The 21,425-nt window shown below is 34.9% G+C and overlaps 4 protein-coding genes and 2 long non-coding RNA genes across 10 annotated transcripts in view; 3 read left to right on the forward strand and 3 right to left on the reverse strand.

Moving 5' to 3' along the window:
• The window catches only part of LOC149483913 (uncharacterized), a 227,323-nt gene that overhangs the window by 119,114 nt on the left and 86,784 nt on the right, over window positions 1–21,425 (reverse strand). The window lies entirely within an intron of this gene.
• Window positions 2,887–3,815, forward strand: LOC149483920 (uncharacterized). Its single transcript, XM_089701412.1, has one exon. The coding sequence runs from the start codon at window positions 3,040–3,042 to the stop codon at window positions 3,691–3,693; it is 654 nt and encodes a 217-aa protein (XP_089557538.1). The 5' UTR covers window positions 2,887–3,039; the 3' UTR covers window positions 3,694–3,815.
• vnc (GNAT family N-acetyltransferase vnc) lies at window positions 4,015–6,014 on the reverse strand. Of its 2 annotated transcripts, none has more exons than XM_089701413.1 (4): window positions 5,888–6,014; window positions 5,113–5,454; window positions 4,890–5,038; window positions 4,015–4,273 (listed from the first exon to the last, which is right to left on the reverse strand). In XM_089701413.1, the coding sequence occupies exons 2-4, from the start codon at window positions 5,270–5,272 to the stop codon at window positions 4,043–4,045; spliced, it is 540 nt and encodes a 179-aa protein (XP_089557539.1). In that variant the 5' UTR covers window positions 5,273–5,454; window positions 5,888–6,014; the 3' UTR covers window positions 4,015–4,042. The 2 variants fall into 2 exon arrangements, with proteins under 2 accessions (XP_089557539.1, XP_089557540.1); XM_089701414.1 differs by lacking the exon at window positions 5,888–6,014 and adding an exon at window positions 5,539–5,789.
• Window positions 9,326–21,425, forward strand: part of LOC149483922 (uncharacterized) — a 188,253-nt gene continuing 176,153 nt past the window's right edge. The window contains exons 1-2 of the long non-coding RNA XR_016316365.1: window positions 9,326–9,653; window positions 10,279–10,509. This is a non-coding gene — a long non-coding RNA (uncharacterized LOC149483922). The remainder of the gene's footprint in view (window positions 9,654–10,278; window positions 10,510–21,425) is intronic.
• LOC149483923 (uncharacterized) lies at window positions 10,997–16,055 on the forward strand. The gene is made up of 9 exons (XM_089701465.1): window positions 10,997–11,163; window positions 11,251–11,603; window positions 11,692–11,760; window positions 12,014–12,035; window positions 12,124–12,259; window positions 12,635–12,784; window positions 14,728–14,881; window positions 15,097–15,194; window positions 15,838–16,055. Exons 1-9 carry the CDS (start codon window positions 11,117–11,119, stop codon window positions 16,033–16,035), a joined length of 1,227 nt encoding a protein of 408 aa, XP_089557591.1. The 5' UTR covers window positions 10,997–11,116; the 3' UTR covers window positions 16,036–16,055.
• Window positions 16,999–21,425, reverse strand: part of p130CAS (Serine_rich_CAS and FAT-like_CAS_C domain-containing protein p130CAS) — a 55,366-nt gene continuing 50,939 nt past the window's right edge. For all 4 annotated transcript variants that reach the window (XM_089701448.1, XM_089701449.1, XM_089701451.1 and 1 more), the window contains 5 exons: window positions 20,315–20,501; window positions 19,579–19,819; window positions 19,154–19,322; window positions 18,724–18,947; window positions 16,999–18,490 (listed from right to left, as the gene is read on the reverse strand). In XM_089701448.1, the coding sequence (XP_089557574.1) occupies window positions 18,178–18,490; window positions 18,724–18,947; window positions 19,154–19,322; window positions 19,579–19,819; window positions 20,315–20,501 (1,134 nt within the window). In that variant the 3' untranslated portion in view covers window positions 16,999–18,177. The remainder of the gene's footprint in view (window positions 18,491–18,723; window positions 18,948–19,153; window positions 19,323–19,578; window positions 19,820–20,314; window positions 20,502–21,425) is intronic.

The following is a 21,425-nucleotide window of genomic DNA, read 5'->3' on the forward strand; positions in this document are numbered from 1 at the left end:
CCTCTTAAGTAATCATTAGATAGCACACGTGTAGGTAAACCATTATTTCAAAAATGTACCAACCTACGGCCATTAAATTTACAATGAAGTACCTAAAGGCTTAGCTTATAGGTAACAATTATCACTATCACTACATAGTATAAAACAAAGTCGCTTTCTCTGTCCCTATGTCCCTATGTCCCTTTGTACGCTTAAATCTTTGAAACTACGCAACGGATTTTGATGCAGTTTTTTTTAATACATAGAGTGATTCAAGAGGAAGGTTTATATGTATAATAACATCCATTAAATAGTGGAGAAGTACTGTTATTTTTGAGGTTTCTAATGTGATGTCGTAAAAAATTACATTTATTCCGCTTACATTGCAAACGCAGGCTGAACCCTACGAGTTTTATCAAAATAATGTACTAAGTATTTATACACATTGAAAAGGTCTACAGAAAAGTCCGCGATGGTATATGTCTATCTCTTATGGATAACCCACAATAACTTATTTTTGTCATTTACTTTTTACGACAAATAATGGCTAATTTTCGAAGCGATTTTAACCAATACAGCATTAATCCTTAACCAATTAAATACCTTGAATACATTGTTCATTTAATATGGATCTATATGGCCCTTTACACCGTATGATTTAAGTGAATATTTTCGAAGATATTACAGATTTAAAAATTGCGGGACGTAGCGTTAAGAGCTATTACGCACTGTCGACCTTTACGCACTGTGGACGACTGACGACTAAGTGCGCAAGCCCCTATTTAAACTATAGTAAGTCACAGTCGCCGGCGACCGAGTCGCCAGCGACTGGTCGACAGTGCGTAATAGCTCTAAGCGTTTGCGGCGGTACCGGCCGGCCGCCCGGCTACATAATATTTTATACCCGTGGCCGTGCGAAGCCGGAGCGGACCGCTATGTTTTTATATTGTACAACGTTCACAGTTTTTCTGTAGTGTATTTAGTATCAGCATTGCACCCGTGCGAAGCCGGGGCGGGTCGCTAGTAAATTTATAATAGACAACACAAATCTCACAAATCTCTAAAATTTATACCAATATTATAAAATGAGTAAAGCTATTTAATAATATTAATACAAAATAGCAATGAGCGTTAGATATACAGGGTGTCCCACTATTGGTATACTAAGCGCGAAGGAACTTGTAGTTTTGCATACACTGATCACGAAAAAAATACTTGGCGGGTCGCATCGCAACGGGCCGTCTCTAATGGACGCGCTGTTTGCTCCTGCGTCCACCTGTACGGGGCGCGGCGGACCGCCTAGGCGGATTTTATCTAACAGACGCTCGCCGCTCACATCCGCCTGCCTGCGTCCACTAGACGGGTCGGGGCGGGCCGGGCCGCAGCGCACCGCCGGCAGAAATCCGCCTGCGAAGCGATATCCGCCAATGCGTTGCGGCCCGCCCCGACCCGATCCGTCGCTAATGGACGATGTTTCATACAAAACATAGGCCGGCGTATTTTTGCGTTGCGATGCTGGCCCGGCCCGATCCGCCTAGTGGACGCCTAGCATTATAGACCATAAAATAAAAAAAATTAAAATAAATATTTCAAGATACCTAGTTATGCAACAAAACATTACGGCAAAATTATGTAGTAGGTATAATTATTATTAAGCTATTGCATAGCTTCTACGCGGGCCTTGAGCGCGGGGACCGAATCGAGAAATTCCGTAACGAAAAAACCTCACGCTCCTCACTCCAACGGACACGGAGGTGTGGCTTGAAGGCATGCTATGCAATAGCTTTACCGCGGCAGTCCCCGGGTGCCACACGTCTTTTTAGGTAGTGACGGAAGCACAGATGGAAGTATTTTTTTGTCTTTGTGTTTCATGGAATTAAATTATGCAGGCAAAGATGAAAGATGCTATGCCCAACTGAAAATTGCATGTCAATTAATGATACTGTTAATGTGTTTACTGGTTTCCACACAGGTTACCACGATTACCTTGTGGTTACCATACTGCTATACTGTGACTATAATGCTTTAAACTAATGATTGTACAATATAAAAATATTATATTGATTAGCTGTTAAAATGTTAATTCGTAAATGAAAAATGAAGGTATCAGAAACTAAATTATCTTTTGAATTATCCATATTTTAGTATCGGTACCATAAAATATCAACGAAATATTTTGTAAATGAGACCCTTTGCCTAGAGATTGAAAAAAAAAGACGGGTTGCACTCCGGGAGTGCAGGCAGAAGTGAAAACTTGATTATTGAGCATGTTTGATATTTGGGAATGGTATCCGTCTTACGCTTTTTCGATCAGGCCACGTGTCCTGATGCGAGTTTAAGATTTTATACCCAAAGTGCTCAACGTCGCTAAAGAAGTTTTCACTTCAAAAAAAGACGTGTGGCACTCGGGGACTGCCGCGGTAAAGCTATTGCATAACATGCCTTCAAGCCACACCTCCGTGCTCGTCGGAGTGGGAAGCGTGAGGTTATTTTCGTTTCGGAATTTCTGGATACGGTCCCCGCGCTCAAGGCCCGCGATAGAAGCTATGCAATAGCTTAATATTTTTGAAGTGAAAACTTCTTTAGCGGCGTTGGGTATAAAATCTTAAACTCGCGTCAGGACACGTGGCCTGATCAAAAAAGCGTAAGACGGACTTTTTTTTTTTTTAGCCCATATATTCCATGCGTAAGACGGATACCATTCCAAAATATCAAACATGCTGAACGTTAATAATCAAGTTTTCACTTCTGCCGGCACTCCCGGAGTGCAACCCGTCTATTTTTTTAACTCTATAATCATGCAGTGATTTAGTATTGTCAAATAGAGTATTGTCTTCCTCTTCTTCTTTTTTCAAGTGGCAAGTGGCAACTCCAGAGTATTGTCAAGACTCAAGTGTCAACTGTCAATTTGCATCAAACTTAAAACATTTCACAATTCACATTTCACATTTGTTTTGTTATTGTTAATTGCTATCAAATATCAATACTAATAACTTCTAAAATATATAAAAAAACGGATGTTAAAGATAATTTATAAATAAATAATAATACACATTAAACATGACATCGTTCTATGAAAGACAGAAGAGTCTCTTTAATACATTGAAAGATGCAGAAGAACAATATAGTTTTTCGAAATCCAACAAAGCTTCAGAATCACAAGACTATGGTGTTATTGATAAACAGAGTTATAGAAAACTTAAACGAGAAATGAAACAATTCAGAGGTAGAGAGAGCATTTTTAAACGCCAAGATGCTAATATCCGCGAATGTTTACGATCTAAAACAGTTCCACAATACATGAAAGATCCTCAGAACTGGGTGTACTATTCTTTGTCTGATGTTACACCAGATCAAATGTCAGAATCGACGAACACGGCTACGGCTCTTGCTTTTATTCGAGAAATGGAAGATAGAGATACAGACAACTTTCTAACCGTTACTGATGAAACTGGTGCAGTTTTCAAGAAACCCATGTTTCAGATATCAAAAACTATTAAGTCTAATGCAGAGGTAGAGCAAAAGGTTGCTTTTAAAAGTAGTAAACTTATAATGCCGGAATATGTAGTAGGTGTCACTCGGAATAAAAGAAAGAACCAGAATAAGGCAAATAAAATAGTGGAAACCTCTGATAATGAGAAAAAGGCTGAACTTAAACTAAACCATCTTTACGATGCAGAGGAAGACTGCATTAGTGATGAATTAATTGAGTAAATTAGTTAATAGTAATAAGAAATGATATATTATGTATTTAAGCTTTTTATTACTGTTGTATATGAGGAAATATAATGAACTCCTCTTTTTAAAATTAAATGTGTACTAGAGTACACTACTAACTTACGGTTGTATCAATTCTTACAATTCTACCTGCACAACAAAACAATTTCACATAGATTTAGGGTTCTTGTTAGACAAAATTAATATAGTATTATGGCAATATAAGTTATGAGACTTGAAAAGTTTTAACTCAACTCCAATTACTACACTGTATTTTATTACTGAGCAACAAAATGATGATATTAATAAAATACACAGTGCAATTAAATGATTTATTTATTTTTCATCAACACTGAGATACTATTGCTGACTCTGACTTAATTTCCAAGTTCTCGGTTTGCTGGCTTTCAGTCTTATTTTCAGCAAAAGCACTAAGGTCTCGCATCATTGAGTAGGCATCTTCGCCATCTGCATAGTATTTTGGTTCAATTTCCAAAATTTTGAACCCTAGAGAGTTGGTGTACAAATTTAATGCAGCTCTGTTGCTCTTTCTCACATGCAAGGAAACATATTTGGCCTGAAATGTTAAAAATAACATAAATACATTATATAACAATAATTATGAATCAACTAGCTTTCTGACCGTTGCTTCGCCCGCTTTGTCTAAAACCTCCCTCTTAAATCACCTTTTATAAAAAACTAGCTTTCCGCCCATGGCTTCGCCCGCTTTGCCTTAAACCTAATAAATTATATACTAAAACCTTCCTCATGAATCACTCTATCTATTAAAAAAAACCGCATCAAAATCCGTTGCGTAGTTCTAAAGATTTAAGCATACAAAGGGACAGTGAAAGCGACTTTGTTTTATACTATGCAGTGATTATACAAGTACAAAAATATTTCTCATTATAGTTATTCTACAGTACCCTCTCAGTAAATTTTTTAATCTAGTTGACCACAACATCATTACTGTGTACCTTGAAGCAAATTTACAAAGCTTATACTATTAGGGTCACGAATCAGACTCTAATAGATGAGCTTTTGTTCACGGTTCACGCATATAACTCAACAAAACCTAATCTATCTCACTAAAAAAATGGATTAGCTAGCGTGACTCAAATGGATTAGCTTTTGCCGAGATATTTTCAAACATTACATACAAACAAATAGTAAAGGCTTTTTAAATTCGCTACCTGGAAGCATTCAACCATAGCAAGTGATGCTTGATTCATTAACTTTTGTGCTAAACCGAGACGCCTGTGTGACCTCTTCACAGCTAAAGATGTAATGTGTCCGTGTCTATTGTCTTCACCATCTTCTTCCATTTTAGCCAGCACATATCCTGCGGAATTACAGTAAGTATTCAGCATTCTAGAAGTTACACATATGAATACCTTTGCTGACACCATTACTCACCTACTATATGACCCTTTTCATCCTCAGCAACATAACTCAGTTGTGGCCAGGAAAGTCCATGATAAAAATAGTATTTCATTTGATAGTTTTCTGGTAAGCAAAGCAGATTGCAGTGCTGCATATTCATAAGATCGCTAGGACGCGCGCAACGTATATTCATTGTTGATAATTTTTTGTTTGTGTTATTGAGTAAGTGAAAATATTGCACAGTTTATTCTTTACGAGTTTTCTTTAGTTTCGGCTGCCGGACTTCTGAAGCAGGTGGTGTTTCTGACATACCACCTATAAGCTCACGAACAAAGCGAAATTTAGATAAACAACACTTCCATACGACGTACCAACCTGAAACAAAGAAAATAATATATTAAAATATCGTTAATATATACCACAGAATACATTATAAATATAGAAATTTGGACTACTTACAAAATAATACAAATGCAAAAACTAAAAATATACTACATACAAAAGTTATTATGGCTAATATGACTTCCTTCATCTCATAAAAAAGTCTCGATCCTTAAGCACTAGATTAAATTGGAATGCATAACTATTAATATACTTATCAAACAAAATGATTTTTCATTAAATGCTGATTAATTGGAAAAAATAGAACCGAATCAAAATTTTATTGTTGTACTTTACGTGCATGTCAGGCATGAACACGTCCGCCATATTTTATCAAAAGGTGTAAGGCCACAGGTTACTAGCATGTCGTACCAAAATGAGTAATATTAATTATTGTATGATGCAAATAATTATATATTTGAAATACCTGTTGTATATATATTTTACTATCAGTTGCATTCGTCTCAGCTGATATTTTAAAGGTTTTTATTTATATTTTATAGACCACATAACCTAAAACCGGATTTATCGAAAATGTCATTATTGACTTTGACATTTGTCATCTAAATTTTGCAATGTGCAGATAATAAAAAATGGAATATTTTGTGAATATTTCTGTCGTTCTGCAAATTCTACCAGAGAAGAACTTGACTTATTTATACAGGGTGTTATCGTTATGTGTGCACAGGTGATTATTCCGTAACTATTGCAGGTATCAAAAAACTTTAATCTGATATCGAGAGTACCTTGGAGACGTATGTTTTTTTATCCCTTTCACACCAACTTGACAAGTTAGGTGTGAAAGGGATAAAAAAACATACAGGCGTCATGACGTTGAACGTCATATTTTCTTGTTACAATTTAATGGTCATACTGAAATCTCCACTCTCCAGTGTATTAGGCTGTTTTCCAATTACAGAGCATAATGCGACTCAGTGCCGCACAATGCCGAATTATGCTGATGCTTAATTGGAACGTGAAACGCACCAGCAGGTTGCGCTTAAGCACAGAATACATAATAGTAGCTAAACGCTACAGAACGGACACTCTCCGCCTCCCGCCAAAATTAAACTTACCTCACCCCCGCGCGATCAGACATAAAATGGGCCATATTTTTCTGCAAGGACGATACGCAACGAAGATTGACAACATTAATCAAATTGACTTAAAGTAATTTTATTATTTTGGATTTGTGATTATCGTTTTTCGTAGAAAATGGTTAGATATTGTGCTGTTTACGGATGTATTTCATCAGAAAAACGCGAATTTTTTTTACGCTAATCACAAATGTGCCAACCATAAAGCGTTAACACACACATTTGCAGTCTCTACAGTGTGACTGTCAAAACGATCATTTTGTATGGAGTGTCCGGGGTGTGGCTTAAGTTCAGTGTTGAAAAAAAAAATATTCATAGAGTTAGCAATAACCTCATTAATGTGTAAATAAAGTGGTATACATAATAATTGGTTGAAAAATATTTACGGTTACTTTAAGTAATTTGGATTTTGATTATTTCATTAACATTTTTTTCAATGTTTGTACCTTCATCCTACTTATATTTATTTTTTTAACACAATTTGAATTAACTTTGATTATTTCGAAAAAACTACAATGAAACGAAAGCTTTAAATTTTTTCCAACAATTAATAATTACTAACGATAAATCGATTGCACGCATCAATTCACACGCATTACTTTTTCTAGTGCTCGATTGTGCGAACCGTTGCTGTAGTTGGAACATTCAACGTTAAGCATTATGCCGCATAATGCGCTCTAGTGCTGTAATTGGAAAACGGGGATAGGGCGTATTCAGAAAGAAAGCTTGAAACTTATAAGCGCTTATCGGCGCTTGTCATGTTCATATATTTTCCTGTCAGTGCTGGTAACCCGCGCAGGAAAATATATGAACATGACAAGCGCCGATAAGCGCTTATAAGTTTCAAGCTTTCTTTCTGAATACGCCCTTAGATATAAGCTTCTTGATAAATGCAGTTACTTTGTTATGAAGTAGTCACAGAGTACCTTTTTATATGAATAACACAATAATTAGTAGTACACAAGAAGCTTATATCATATACACTGGAGATTTCGGTATGAACATTTGACGTGTAACAAGAAAATTGTTGTGTTCTATCACTTTCACACCTAACTTGGTATTGCCACTGTTAATACGAAGTTTTCCCAAGGCTACTATGTATGCTGTAATATTCTGTGCAAAAGGTTAGTTTTTGTACATGAGTTTGTTGATAAATTGCCAACAACGTCATTCAGAAGCATTGTTGGATGAGACAATTATTATTTATGCTAAATAAAATAAGTATCTGAACCAATTATTAAAAAGCGATATTCCCTGATTATGGGTAGTTACCATAATAAAATTGTAGCAACTCTCACTTTGACAATATGACATAAGTGTCAAAAAAATTGCGTCGCTTCGAATATTTAAGTTAATATTGTTGCGTATTTAATAAATATTTTCCGAATATTAATAATGTATTGCATTGTGAAAAATTGCAGAAGTTTTTGGAAACCAAATTCTGGCCTAAAATTTCACAGGCAAGTGTATATTTACGTTATTTACAATATTCCTCAATACTCATGCATTTACCTGTTTAGAATCATTTTAATGGCAAAAATCGTCAAATTTATCATCATTTTACTAAGCAATCATGTTAAATAAGTTCTTTTCCTAATACTTTCATCATTTTTCAACAAGTTTTCAACAAACAAATTTAACAAGTAAGGTAACCATGATGATGGGTTTTTACGGATAGCGACGATAGTATATTGCTAAACAATATTATGATGAACATTTAGAACACCATTTTAAAATTTTTTATACTAGTAATGAAACAACACACGACATCGGTATTGCACTCACATATTGTGGTTTGTTCTTTTTTACATTGAAATTTATACTTTTTAACCTAATATTTTATTGTTTTACGTATTTCAGCTTTCCAAAAATGAAATAAAAAGAAATAAATGGCTGTCCATAGTGCCTATCAAGGGTAAAATTTATCAACATGCCAGAATATGCAGTTTGCATTTTAAGCCTGAGGATTACGGTCCAGAAAAAAAAAACCTTTTGAAAAGTGCTATACCTTTTTATTTACCACATTCTTGTTACTGCGTCTCAACTGATAAAGTAATTTTAATTATATTATAATTAACCACCATGAAACCATTAGTAACCGTAAGTACAGCTCCTGAAAGACATACGAATTTCTGAGAACTGTAATATCGTTACCACACATCAACACTAGCGATGCAACTCTCCCTTTGGAATATTGAAAAGTTTTAGACTGAAGCTTGAGTAACCAAAACGATGTTTTAATGTATGTAGCACTCATTTTAATTAAAAAATCGTAGTATGAGATCAAAAGTTATCAAGCGTTATTTAAAACTATCATTCTCTACCAATTAAAATGGTATGTACCTATAAAGATGATAATTAATATAATCACCTGATTTTGTCAAACTTTGTGTGTGCAATAAAGAGTATATAAATAAATATATAAATATAAATAATTATTCATGTAAGTTGACCAGTAATATTATAATATAAATACTGTTAAAAATATATGTCGTTATTATTTATAGACCATGATTTTTATTTTTTTTTTATTTCGAAAAATCCTGAATATACAAACCAGTGTGGTCACCCACAGAAAGAGACAAAAAACAACACTGACGTCATTCAAGGTTATATTTTCTTGTGACAAGTTAATGGTCATAGTGCAATCTCCAGTGTATTAGATATAAGCTTCTTGGTAGTACAGAGAAGTTCAGTCATTTTTATTGCGATTTTAATTTTTACCACAGAGCAATTATTAATATATTAACATTACTCGTCAGAAGCTTAGATTATACACCTATAGATGTAACCACTAAAATGACCTTCCTTGAAAGAGCGAGATCGTTAATTGTCAAACCCATGCAAAGAAACAGGACAGAATATATAGTTTTTGTCTTTGTCGACATGGCCGGTTTTATTGTTTGGCAAGAACAGATTGTGACAAACAAACTTGGCGTCTTTTAGATTTTTCTGTGATTGTGTGAATTTACAGTGTTTATTGCGTATAAAAATTGGATAATACAGAATATTTAGTGTACGTGCGATGGTGGGTTGCAGTGTTTTGGGTTGTAAAAGCCGGAGTGAGCGAAAAATTGAAGGAATAACATTTCACACGTAAGTAGGCGAAATTATCATTTCTTTCGTTATTACAACGCCAGATGATCATCGATTATGATGTTTTGTGATGAATTCAGTGATGTGATGCCAAGAATATTGAGTTGTGATACGTGTTTTCACTATCTTAAAATAAAATAACGATTAACGATGAACGGTTCAGGGTTGCCATAATGGCTACTTTAATTTACCCAAATAAATCATATTTCTTTATTGTCAGTACATACATACGATTCGAGGTCTTGTTTTGTGAAGAGAAAATAAAGATTATGATTATAATTAAAGATTATGATTGTTGGGTTTGCTTATCATGGTAGGTACTCATCCTTCTTATATTATAAATTCGAGGGTTTGGATGTTTGTTTGTTACTCAATCACGCAATAACGTCTGGATGGATTTCAATGATATTTTGCACATGAGTAGTTTATTACCTGGATTAACACGCGGATGAAGTCGCGGGTAAAAGCTAGTAGTGTAATATTTTTATTGAGAGGAAATTAATTCTTCTGTACGTAAACTTTAATTTTAGTTACATTTATTTAAGGGCTTTATTGTAGTTTATTTAACTTATTACTCAATAAAGATAAACTTTCGTAACATGCGAATAAAATCTTCTTTTTTCAGGTTTCCATCCAATATTGATAAAAAGAAATGGCTGGATGCCACTGGACGAGAAAATTGGCTGCCAACAAAATATTCAAAAATTTGTTCCATTCATTTTGATGAAGATTCATTACTGTATAAAAATAAACGAGTACAATTAAATCATTCAAAGTGTTGGTAACGAGTGGACAGTAGTGACTTCCGGTTTTCTACTCTTTTTTGCCAAGCTGTACTTATTTCATTATGTATATAGTAATAAATAATAAACATGTTTATGTTATAGACTGGTTTTATTTCATCATTGAACGTGTCGTGTGTCATTGATGTCCATACAATTCTCCTTACCTACCTTACGGAGGTTTAATTAAAGTATTTCGTACGACTACGACATAAGAGTTACATTATTGAAGCTAGCATTTAAAATATGCAAATTCAGAATTTTTAGTTTGCGAAGTACTTACAGGTATTTATAAAGTCTGTTCGCGATCAAGTAAGATTCATAATATTTTTTACCTAATATGTGGGAATTGCCAACTTATTAGGCAACACCACAAAATTCTATTTCTGTTTCAAGTGCGGTCACGCCATGGTTACATCTATAGGTGTATAATCTAAGGTCAGAAGCAATGTCAGAAGAGACATCAGACAGGAACCAATTAGGTACCCAGTACCCACAGACAAACCCACAATTACGAAACAAGATGCAAACAAGTTTTGAAAGAAATAAAATAGAATCTTGTTGGTTTTAAGTTTTAACAATATAGAAGCATTTATAAATAATGGTTATGTTAATTTAAGTATGTTTTATTTGTTGAATGTGTACAGTATTCATTTACCAGCTTATTCTAACAAAACATAAATGGATCATTCACCAAACCGCGAACAATCTGCAATCGAATTAATTGGGTAACTAAAGCTTAATATCCGCATTAGTATGTAATAAAATTTTTTGCCGTATATGATAAAAGTCTTATATAATCAATATTATTTCAGCCATAGGGGTCCATTGTTTCGTATAAACGAAATAAAAGTGCTAGTAAATCTAGTTGAAAAATATAAAACGGTGGTATTAAATAAGAACACAAATGCTGCATCAATCAATGCAAAGGATAAGGTTTGGGCAAAAATTACTAAAGAATTTAATGAAGATAATGTAAAATATAAAAGAAGTGTTGAAAGCCTGAAAACTAAATGGGAGAATCTTAAAAAAGTGGCAAGGAGGGCATCAAAGAGTTTAATAGATTTAAACTATAATGAATTCGATGAAATCACCAATAGAGTGGTTTCAATGATACATGAAGCTGATAACAGAGTTGAACCAATAGAATGTGCTTCATTTCTAGATGGTATATAATATAATATTGTATCTAACTATATTAAAATTTGATTTAATTTTTGTTACCATTTCATCATATTCATAACTTTTGTTTTTAGATTGTGATAATGAAATAAAAGAAAATTCTATGAATTACTGGGAGGATGACAAATCGTCAGATGAATGTGGTAATTATTTCTCTCTTTCTGTATAATATTTATTTATTTATTTACATCATATACTTACCAGCTAAAATTATAGACCCAGAAATAGGAGCCTCAACATTAACAAAAAAAGCTTAGATCAATATTGAAATATAAAAAAAGAAAACATTTATATTACCTATAAAACTTATATATTGTGTATATATAAATTATTATAGTATAAATATGCAAAAAAATGCTGTTGATGTAATAATTTTTATATTTTTACCTCTTTCAGAAAGTGCTCGAGAAATAGATAGGTAAAGTGTAATTATTATCATTATATTGTTAAATGACATTCAGTTATATTTTGTTTGTACATTTAAACTTTATATGAAATCATTTTAGAAAGGCAAGATCTACAAACTTTTCACCACAAGAATGTGATTTACTTTTGAAATGTGTAAAACAAGAACAGGACATTATATTCAGCAGGGAAACAACCAAAAAAGCCAATGAATTAAAAAGTTTAGCTTGGAAAAGGGTGAGTTTGTATCTAGTATTAAATACACAGATCACAGAAACTAAAGGGAGATATGGTTAGGGGTCGGGGCCGGTGTCGCAGCAATATGCCCAAAAATAGAACAAACTGTATTGATGCTGTATACGTACGTCACTTACATTCTAGTGTGCGAACGAATAGTCGCTCTCATATTTTTGTGTGATGACACGCACACAACGCGAAGTATTGTTTTGATTTTGTTTACTTCAGTTGTGTGCGTAAATTTGTAATGAGACACAGGTTTCGTACTCAGCGCAAGCAATTGGCATCTCTCTAGATCTCTATGATTAAATATAATATTCATAATAATATAAATATAATGTTTATTAAAATTGTTTATTCATTAAATTATTATAGATTGAAGAAGAGTTCAATAAATACAGCACAAATGCAAGGTCAATGAGGGTTCTGAGAAGAAAATTAGAAAATATGAAAAAGGTCATGAAAAAAGCCAGTGTAGAAGAATATATAAAAAGGTTTGGCAGTGGTCTGGACTTAGATAATAGGGTAAGCAAATATTGTTTTAAATGTATAGTATCAATTTAATTTGATATATTTTATCATAGATCAAGAGCCCACAACGGCCAGACATTCCTTTCTTTAGGAAAGTTGAAAGTTTCTCTGTATATGTCTCCGATACAGATAAGGACGACTAGCGATTATCAAGTCTGGGTTGTGGTTACTTTGGCAGGAAACAGGTAGTAAAGGTGTATAAAATTGTACCTAACTTTCATTATAGTTTAAAAGCTAAATTTTATATAATATGTTACTTCGGGACCTATAAAAAGACCTAAAAAAGACCTATAAAAAGATGTTAGTTAAGAACCATGAAAACTGTCTTGGCTCTTAGCCGGACAGTTTTCATGGTTCTTAACTTCTTACAACTAGCCAGACACATTTAAAAAATAACTAACATATCATCAAATTAACGTTACTACCTAAAAGTGTAACAAATATGAAATTATTATTATTATTAGCCTTTGATCGGACTTTACACATGTATGATGTATGTAGTTATATATGCTCGGTTTGATCCATTTTTGCGTGTCCGTTTGCCAGTTGGCAAAGGCCTCCTCCAATCTCTTCCATTCGGGTCTCTCTATGCCCACTCTACCCCAGGTTGTACCCGCTACCTGTCGGAACTGGTTTATTCTTGCAATTGAACAACGCCTTTTACACAGTCATTTAAATTATTTTCGCGGAGCTCGTTATCTGACTTGCTTACGACGCCATTACCGGAACCGGAATCCTAAATATTATATAAATGACACAATAAAAAAGTCATCGAGATACGTGGAATTCTATCAAGATAAGTCCCCGTAAAAGATAAGTAATAACTTTATTACTTATATACATGGACGTATAAAAAAAGACGGACGGTATATCGCCTAAACATTGAGTGAAGCCTAGTAATGGCGGCGAAACATCCATGTGTGTGTGCCATGTTGCCATGGCAACAGCTGTCCTGTTGACAATGGCGGCTGTATTTTTTTCTATAAATTTTGCCGTAATAATTTTGTCATTAAAACATAAAAGAAATAACTTGCTTCCCTGTGGAATGTAATCCCTTGTGTTTTGTTATTTAAAATTGTACTGTTGCGACACCATTTAACCACGCTAGACGGCATTTTAAATATTTTTTTGTGAAACAGTGACGCAGTTAATCAGTCGGTAGTTCACGACGTAATGGCGGCCGACTAGCTTACTATGGTGAGAGTGTGTGCGTGTTTATTGTCTTTACACGATCGCTAGCTTACTATGGTGGCTTCACGTTGTTTGTTCGTAATACGGCGTCCGTCTTTTTTTATACGTCCATGCTTATATATTATACTTTTTTTTTTAAATTATAGTTAACTAATGTTTTTAGTGGGTTATTTCATATTTGATACACTTTTAGGTAGTAAGGTTAATTTGATGATATGTTAGTTATTTTTTAAATGTGTCTGGCTAGATGTAAGAACCATGAAAACTGTCCGGCTCTTAAGGTAACATCTTTTTATAGGTCTCCAAGTAACATATATAAAATTTAGCTGTTAAACTATAATGAAAGTTAGATACAATTTTATACACCTTTACTACCTGTTTCCTGCCAAAGTAACCACAACCCAGACTTGATAATCGCTAGTCGTCCTTATCTGTATCGGAGACATATACAGAGAAACTTTCAACTTTCCTAAAGAAAGGAATGTCTGGCGGTTGTGGGCTCTTGATCTATCAGTATAAAGTAAGTATCGCTGATCTAATTATGTGTTTAACTTCAATTTAAATAACATTTTTTTGCATGTAATATATTAAAATCATATTTAACTAAATTCCTCTTTAAAATCCACATACATATAATTATTTCAGAGTAGTTCTAATTAGAACTTTTGTACTAGTACAATTATTTTATACTATTCCTAACAAAATAGTGTAATACTTAACTTAACAAAAGAAATTTTCTATTACAGCCATTCAAATCAGAACCATTGTTTGCAAGCAAAATGGATGATGATGATGTCTTGGATGGTATTGACCGTAGTGACCTTAGAACATCACCACATCAGAATAATGATGACTGCATAGATCCATTACAATTTGTTATGAATGCTGATTCAGGGATTGGTGGGTATTTCAATGATTAAATGTTATAATATAATTTATATTTGTTTAATTTTTCAAAACATTCAAATGTATTTGTAAATGGCAAAACATTATATTTGACATTTACAAATACATTTACAATATGTTTTCCTAAGAGTTATGTTCAATTTAATTTATAGTTATCTGTATTTTAGCTTATTTATAAGGGTACTTTTTTGATTATTTTATTTTTTCAGGCTCAACAAGTTACATGGCACCTTGGAATGAATTTGAAAATAAAGACGTTGTTAAGTTGAAGCTAGAGTTACTTAACTATCAGTTGGAAACAGCTAAGGTATGATATTTTATGATTTTGTGGCCTTTTAATGAATGTAGAAGAAAAAGAAATAAGTACAGACTCAATTGTTTTTTTTGTTTAATTATTACTATAATATTCGTATTTTGGTGTTATTAACACTATTTTGGAAGTTCAATGAAGTACACAATACTTCAGTCTTCAGAATTCAGTAGTCAACATAGCCCTAATACACCTTTTTATTAAAGGTGCCTAAAACTGTGTTATATGTTAAATACATAACTCTTTATAATATTAGTACAGATAACAAAGTGTTAGATAGCATATAGTATTATATTATCTGTGAAATACACTAACAAACCCATTGAGGTATTATTATAGAGAGGACACCACGAACAAAATGTGTGCAACAAGCGCGGCGGCGCGGGCCGGCTAGTGAATCATACACTTTGTAGATATTCTGCCTCTTATTACTTATGAATTAAAAAAAATCAATGTAACAAATAAATATTGTTTATCTTATTAAAAAAATATGAATAAAATTATCAATTAAAACCAATCAATGTAACAAAAAAAATAGTTTGAGACGATTGACTCTAACTCGTGTTACAAATAGTGTAGTAGCGATGTCCTCTCTAGTACGTAGTTTGTGTGTCCTCTCTAGTACAAACCTTCATTTCAGCTCAAAAGAAAAAGATTAGAAGAGTCAATAAGAGCAGATGTTGCGGAGAGAGAAGCGAAATCTCTCGAAACATCTCTTCGATTGCGGACCGCGAGACTGGAAGCTGTCGCGGCGGAGATGAAACTACCAGAAACACATCCTGCTCTCGTTTATACGGAAAAAGAAATACTGGCGCAGGAATATTTGAAGTCACACTAATAAATAAAATGTTCAGTTTATTTTGTGTATTTATTTTGTAACATTGAATGATTTAACGCATGAAATGTAATTCACTATTGCATCGCGCGATGAAGGTGGATCGCAATCCTTAAGACGTAGGTATTAATAATAATAATAGGTTAAGAGCGAGTCAGACTTAGGTACGACACTAATGGTTCCGTACAAATAACATTTTTTTTTCACTAAATGACCCCTTTTAGGTAACCGCAGTAAGACTTGATAATATTTTTAAATACATCTTGTTTTACTACTGTGATAATGTCCCTTCTTTGTATTTTATACATATGAAGGTATGTACTTACTTGTAAATAAAAATACTATCATTTGAAAAGGGACTATAATACTATCATTATAATATAATACTATCGTTTGATTTGTAAACGGGTGACTGTTTAGTGAATTAAATTAAAGTTTTAGGGGACAAAGATCATTAATCATCAGGGTTACAGAATTACTAAGTGAGCGACTGTCTGTGAGCAATGAAAGATCCATAGAGTTTCTTTATTAAAATGGTAATTAAATGTAACCATGTATTCTATAGTATTTCTAGTCGTTCACTTAGAATATAATATGCTCGCTGTAGGTAGGGTCTAGGATTAAATAAAACGATTGTGTAAATACGAAATTTTGTATATTTACTTGATTGCGTTTTGCAAGACGATTAAATTATAATACAATCAATAAAATTATTTAATATGCCTTTTGTACAATTTCATCTATACCTAGCTAAACTACGACATCTAGGAAATATATTACACATAGCTAATATACAACATGTTTTTACATTGATATATTGTATTCTACGCTTAGTTATGGTTTATTTATAAAATACAAGATATCGCGATACTGTCGATTAAGATCCATTGCATCGGCTTACAATAATTATATTATATTAGGTTCTCAATTATTATTCTGCCACGAAATAGTCGGTAAATCTTGGTGTATAAATACAATGGTATGCTATAAAATGTAAAATGTTTTCGAAAGTTCCAGATTTGTCAATATTGATTAAAAATCTCATTTACTGGCAGTGTCCATCTACTTTGTCATTTGTTGAACAAAACTTGGATAATTGAGCACAGACATTCAAATTCTTGACATAAAACACCAAATAATTTAGTTGTCTTACACACTTATTGGTCATAAATTCTAGCGCAATACTGAGCTTGTATAGCCTTAACATACATAGAATGCTTTCAAGGAACATTTATAATTAAATTTATAATCACTGCATTGGAGCTACATAGTCAGACATAATCATATCCTGCAGACCACTGGAATATGATTATGCACTTTAACAATAAAGCAATAAATTGCTTTTTACTACGAGCACAATTTGTACGCTTTACAACACATTTTGTTTACAAATATAGCTTTATTTACACAAAGAAATGTTTGTCTACGTGACCACACTTCTCTATTTTTTATCGTTAGAAAGACAACGATGGAACAAGAATAACATGGTACGTTAGGTACCTACGTATTGATGTTCAAACATCTCCTTGTGTAAAGTAAGGCTTTAATATCATTGAACGATATTCTTAAATTACAATTGATGCAAAATTGTATAAAACTGGACGGACAACTCAACTCACTACAGCAAATGAGCATCCAGCATCTAAAGTCATTTTTTATGCATTCCATTCTGAATCATAAATTGATAGCCTTTTAAGTTTTAAATTCCATATCTTTGACCAATGTTTGCAGAATCAAAGATCGGAATTATATTGCTAACATTGAATATAAACTATTCGCATTTTGTTTGCATTAGGCAGTATACTCGATGTATAAATTGCGTATCATCATTTGTCTTTGGTACCGGCCTTAAGTTTTTGGAGGAAAACCAGCTTCCTCGGTGTCCAGCACAAATCCTGTCATTCCCTCAAACCATGTAAAATATCCAAAATAAAATCATCCTTAAGTACACACGTCTATAGCATCTTATTTATAAAATCTGCAATAGGTTTTTCTTGAGTTTGACAAATATTTCGTTAGTCAAAATCAATTGTCCAACCTCAACCCACCGATCAAGACGTCGAACACTGGAGCATTTAATTCTACTGAATATTGTCTGCTTGAATTCCATAAGCGTTTCAAATCCATAGCATAAGCAGGAAGAATTTATAGTACTGGGAGGGAGGCGCCGTGGGGAGCGATGGGAGTAAGAGGAGTTAACGGGGTACTCGTCGTGGAAGGGGGTACTGTAGTAGCCGGAGTATCTTGCGGTGGTTCTGCAGCCCTTACTAAAGCCCTTCTCAGCTCCTGTGCTCTTGCTGCGAGGGTTCTAGCCGATTCTGCCATTTCAGCTACGGCACTCGCGCAAGGGAATTGCTGCGCTGCCGCTTTCGTCTTAGCGACTGTTGTTGCCAGTGCATCTGATAGAGCGTCAGAACATCGGAGTATTTTCGCTTTCAAGCCCGCGTGCTGTGCACTCCTGAAACAAAATAAAAAGGTCATGAATCTCTTTAGGAACCACAGATACCAGATAGTTATCATAATAGAATGACATTATTATCAACATTTCTATAAGATTTCTATTATATAATATTAAATATTAATATTGAACTTTTTGCTAGCGCACATTAAATGATAAATTTCTTATGGTTTTAAAGTTACTAACATTCAGTAACATTCGGCGTCACATTAAATACCAACTCATCAACATACCTATGTACCGTATCGCCAACGTGCACAATCCTGTGCGCACTCAGCACGACGAACTTTCCATGCGCGAGGAACACATCTGGCGGCTGGCCCATCTCTATAGTTCGCAAGAAGGCTTCTACTGCCGTGGAGAGGTGAGCGCCGTATGTTGCGGTCTGCGCTGCGTAGAATGCCGCCAGCTGCCTGTCGTCTGGGGGCAAGCGGGTGGCTGCTGCTACTGCGCTAACCTGTACACAAAGAGGTATTATTTAGTAAGATAAGTCGATAGAGATATATTCGTGCGATTTGTAAATAACATGTTTAAATGTCGATACGCAAGCTCTATTTGGGAATTTAAATCTAAAATTCTAACAAAACGTATTGTCCTTTATCGTATCGTGAACAGCACACCTTGACATTTACACATTTTAAAAGTCCTAGTTCGTATAATTACCTCGCCAGCATGGTCAGCATCTCTGACTAGAGCGTCGAATGAAGCCCGCAGCTTGTCAGGTAAAGCCGCTCTGATCTCCGCGTTGCGACGTCCCACCGCCGTCCGTGATTCTAGCCTCACATAATCGTATTCTTCTGTCCATTCGTGTTCGGGGACTGTGGCTGATCGTCTGTAATTGTAAATTTAACTTGAGTTGCGATATCACAATCGATTTTAAATATATCCTACAAAACAGCTATTTTTTTAAAATTACTTGCGCATTTCAAATTGACATTGTTTAGAAGAAAAGTCGAAGACATTTCAGAACTATAAGCTCAGTTCAGTTATAATTTTATATGTAAGTGAAACAACCATCATTTTAAAATTGGGCTAACTTTAAAATATTCACATTGGAAAACAAAATAGCACTATAACATTAAGTTTACCTGAAGAGCAGCGACGCGTTTCCATGTATAAACGAAGCAGCGCGCCTCACATCTTCAGTGAGCGACCTCGCACACGCGACGAGCTGGTCGAGCGCGTCCTGCGTGCCGTCTGTGGGCTCTCTGTCCCGCTCCAAGCGTTCTGGCGCCCAGTCGCCTGCGTCTAACGCGCTTGTCGCCTCGTGTGTGATGCGTTCTGCGTCCTTTAGCGCTTTCACCAGCGGCCGTAGCTTTACTGCGATACCTGGTAGATTTGTGTGATTAGTTAGTGAGAAAAAGCGATTAATGCTTAGTCTAGAAACTATGCTAGTTACTTATATTTTTAAGAGGAATAAGATTTCGAATTAAGCGCAATATATTAGGAATGTAATATCCATTCCAAACTTCATTTCAAAGCAGATTAATTTTCTGTTCTGCATTCACTTCTATTAATCTCTTTTTATCTACAATACACAGCACAGAACTTTCATCAATCCCTGTTTAACTGCCTCACTTCTATTTGTCTACGAACTACCAGACCCCCTAGACAAGTGGCTTTCTATTAGCGTAAAGTTTAATAGAATAGATTATGAATGTATGAGATTGACGTTTGATTACGACGACGACGACGATTGATTACGTCAATCTCATACATTCATAATCTATTCTATTAAACTTTACGCTAATAGAAAGCCACTTGTCTAGGGGGGCTGGTCTCCTACCGAAAACCGAAATCATTTTGTATAGTATACTTGCTTACCTTTATCTTGTGCATCGTGCGCGTTAGCCAGCGTGGCGTCCGCGAACACGGCGAGGTCGTGCAGCGCGGCGCGCAGGCGGGCGCCGGCCACGCGCACGTCCAGCACGCGCGCCCGCAGTGCGCCGCGCCGCCGCCACCCCGGCGACACGTATGACAGCAGCCGGGACACTGCGGCTGATGCTTCTTCCTGTAATAAGTAGTTTATTAAAGTATGATCATTTTGGTCTGTCTTTGTCTTTGGTCTGTCTGAACCAAGAAGCTTATATCTAATAGGGTTGTTGAGGATTCCTCTTCCGCTTCCTCATAATGTGGAAGTTCCGCAATATTTTGGGTTCCTCAACCGTTACCGCATCCTCAAAAACGAAAAGAAAAAAATCCTCTTCCGCTATCGCTTCCTCAAAATTTAGAGGAAATTTATGAGGATGCCATATTTACGGCAACGCACTCGCTGCATCGCAATGCGCCGCGGCCGGTCCGATCCGATCGGACAGCGAATTTACAAAGCCTATTTATTATACATCCATACTAATATTATAAATGCGAAAGTAACTCTGTCTGTTACTCAATCACGCCTGAACTACTGAACCAATTTGCATGAAATTTGGTATAGAGATATTTTCATACCCGAGAAAGGACATAGGCTACTTTTTACCCCGGGACATAGGATAGGTTTTATCACGGAAATCCCACGGGAACGGGAACTATGCGGGTTTTTCTTTGACTTCGCGGGCGAAGCCGCGGGCGGAAAGCTAGTACAATATAAGTATACTATTGAGTCACGAGTCGGACTCTAATAGATGAGCTTTGGTTTATGCATATTTCTCGACAAAACCTAATCTATCTCAGTAAACAAGGGACTCAAACTAAGGGACCAGGTTTTGTTCGTATGTAATGTTTGAAAAGATCTCGACAAAAGCTAATCCCTTTGAGTCACTTTTTTACTGAGATAGATTAGGTAATGTCGACTAATATGCATAAACCAAATCTCACCTGAGTCCGACTAGTGACTCAAATAGTATATAGTTATAGGCTTTGTAAATTTGCGATCGGACGTGCGAGACCTCCCCTCCCGCCACCCGCGCTCTTTCTTGCTTGTTCTACTTGTCTTTTT

Source organism: Colias philodice, chromosome 12 (assembly GCF_061535455.1).
Source record: "Colias philodice isolate Cphi_HAF_F1 chromosome 12, ilColPhil1 Martin Lab GWU primary, whole genome shotgun sequence".
In the NCBI taxonomy this organism is placed as follows: domain Eukaryota; kingdom Metazoa; phylum Arthropoda; class Insecta; order Lepidoptera; family Pieridae; genus Colias; species Colias philodice.

What these genes read in the sequence shown, in the direction of transcription:
- vnc (XM_089701413.1), bottom strand. Translation starts at nt 5,272, where the DNA reads ATGAATATACGTTGCGCGCGTCCTAGCGATCTTATGAATATGCAGCAC. An exon ending in TGAAAAGGGTCATATAGTAG is followed by an intron (nt 5,039 to 5,112) that starts GTGAGTAATGGT and finishes GTAATTCCGCAG; the next exon opens with GATATGTGCTGGCTAAAATG. An exon ending in CTATGGTTGAATGCTTCCAG is followed by an intron (nt 4,274 to 4,889) that starts GTAGCGAATTTA and finishes TTAACATTTCAG; the next exon opens with GCCAAATATGTTTCCTTGCA.
- LOC149483920 (XM_089701412.1), top strand. Translation starts at nt 3,040, where the DNA reads ATGACATCGTTCTATGAAAGACAGAAGAGTCTCTTTAATACATTGAAA.
- LOC149483923 (XM_089701465.1), top strand. Translation starts at nt 11,117, where the DNA reads ATGGATCATTCACCAAACCGCGAACAATCTGCAATCGAATTAATTGG. An exon ending in ATGTGCTTCATTTCTAGATG is followed by an intron (nt 11,604 to 11,691) that starts GTATATAATATA and finishes TTTTGTTTTTAG; the next exon opens with ATTGTGATAATGAAATAAAA. An exon ending in GTCTGGACTTAGATAATAGG is followed by an intron (nt 12,785 to 14,727) that starts GTAAGCAAATAT and finishes TTTCTATTACAG; the next exon opens with CCATTCAAATCAGAACCATT.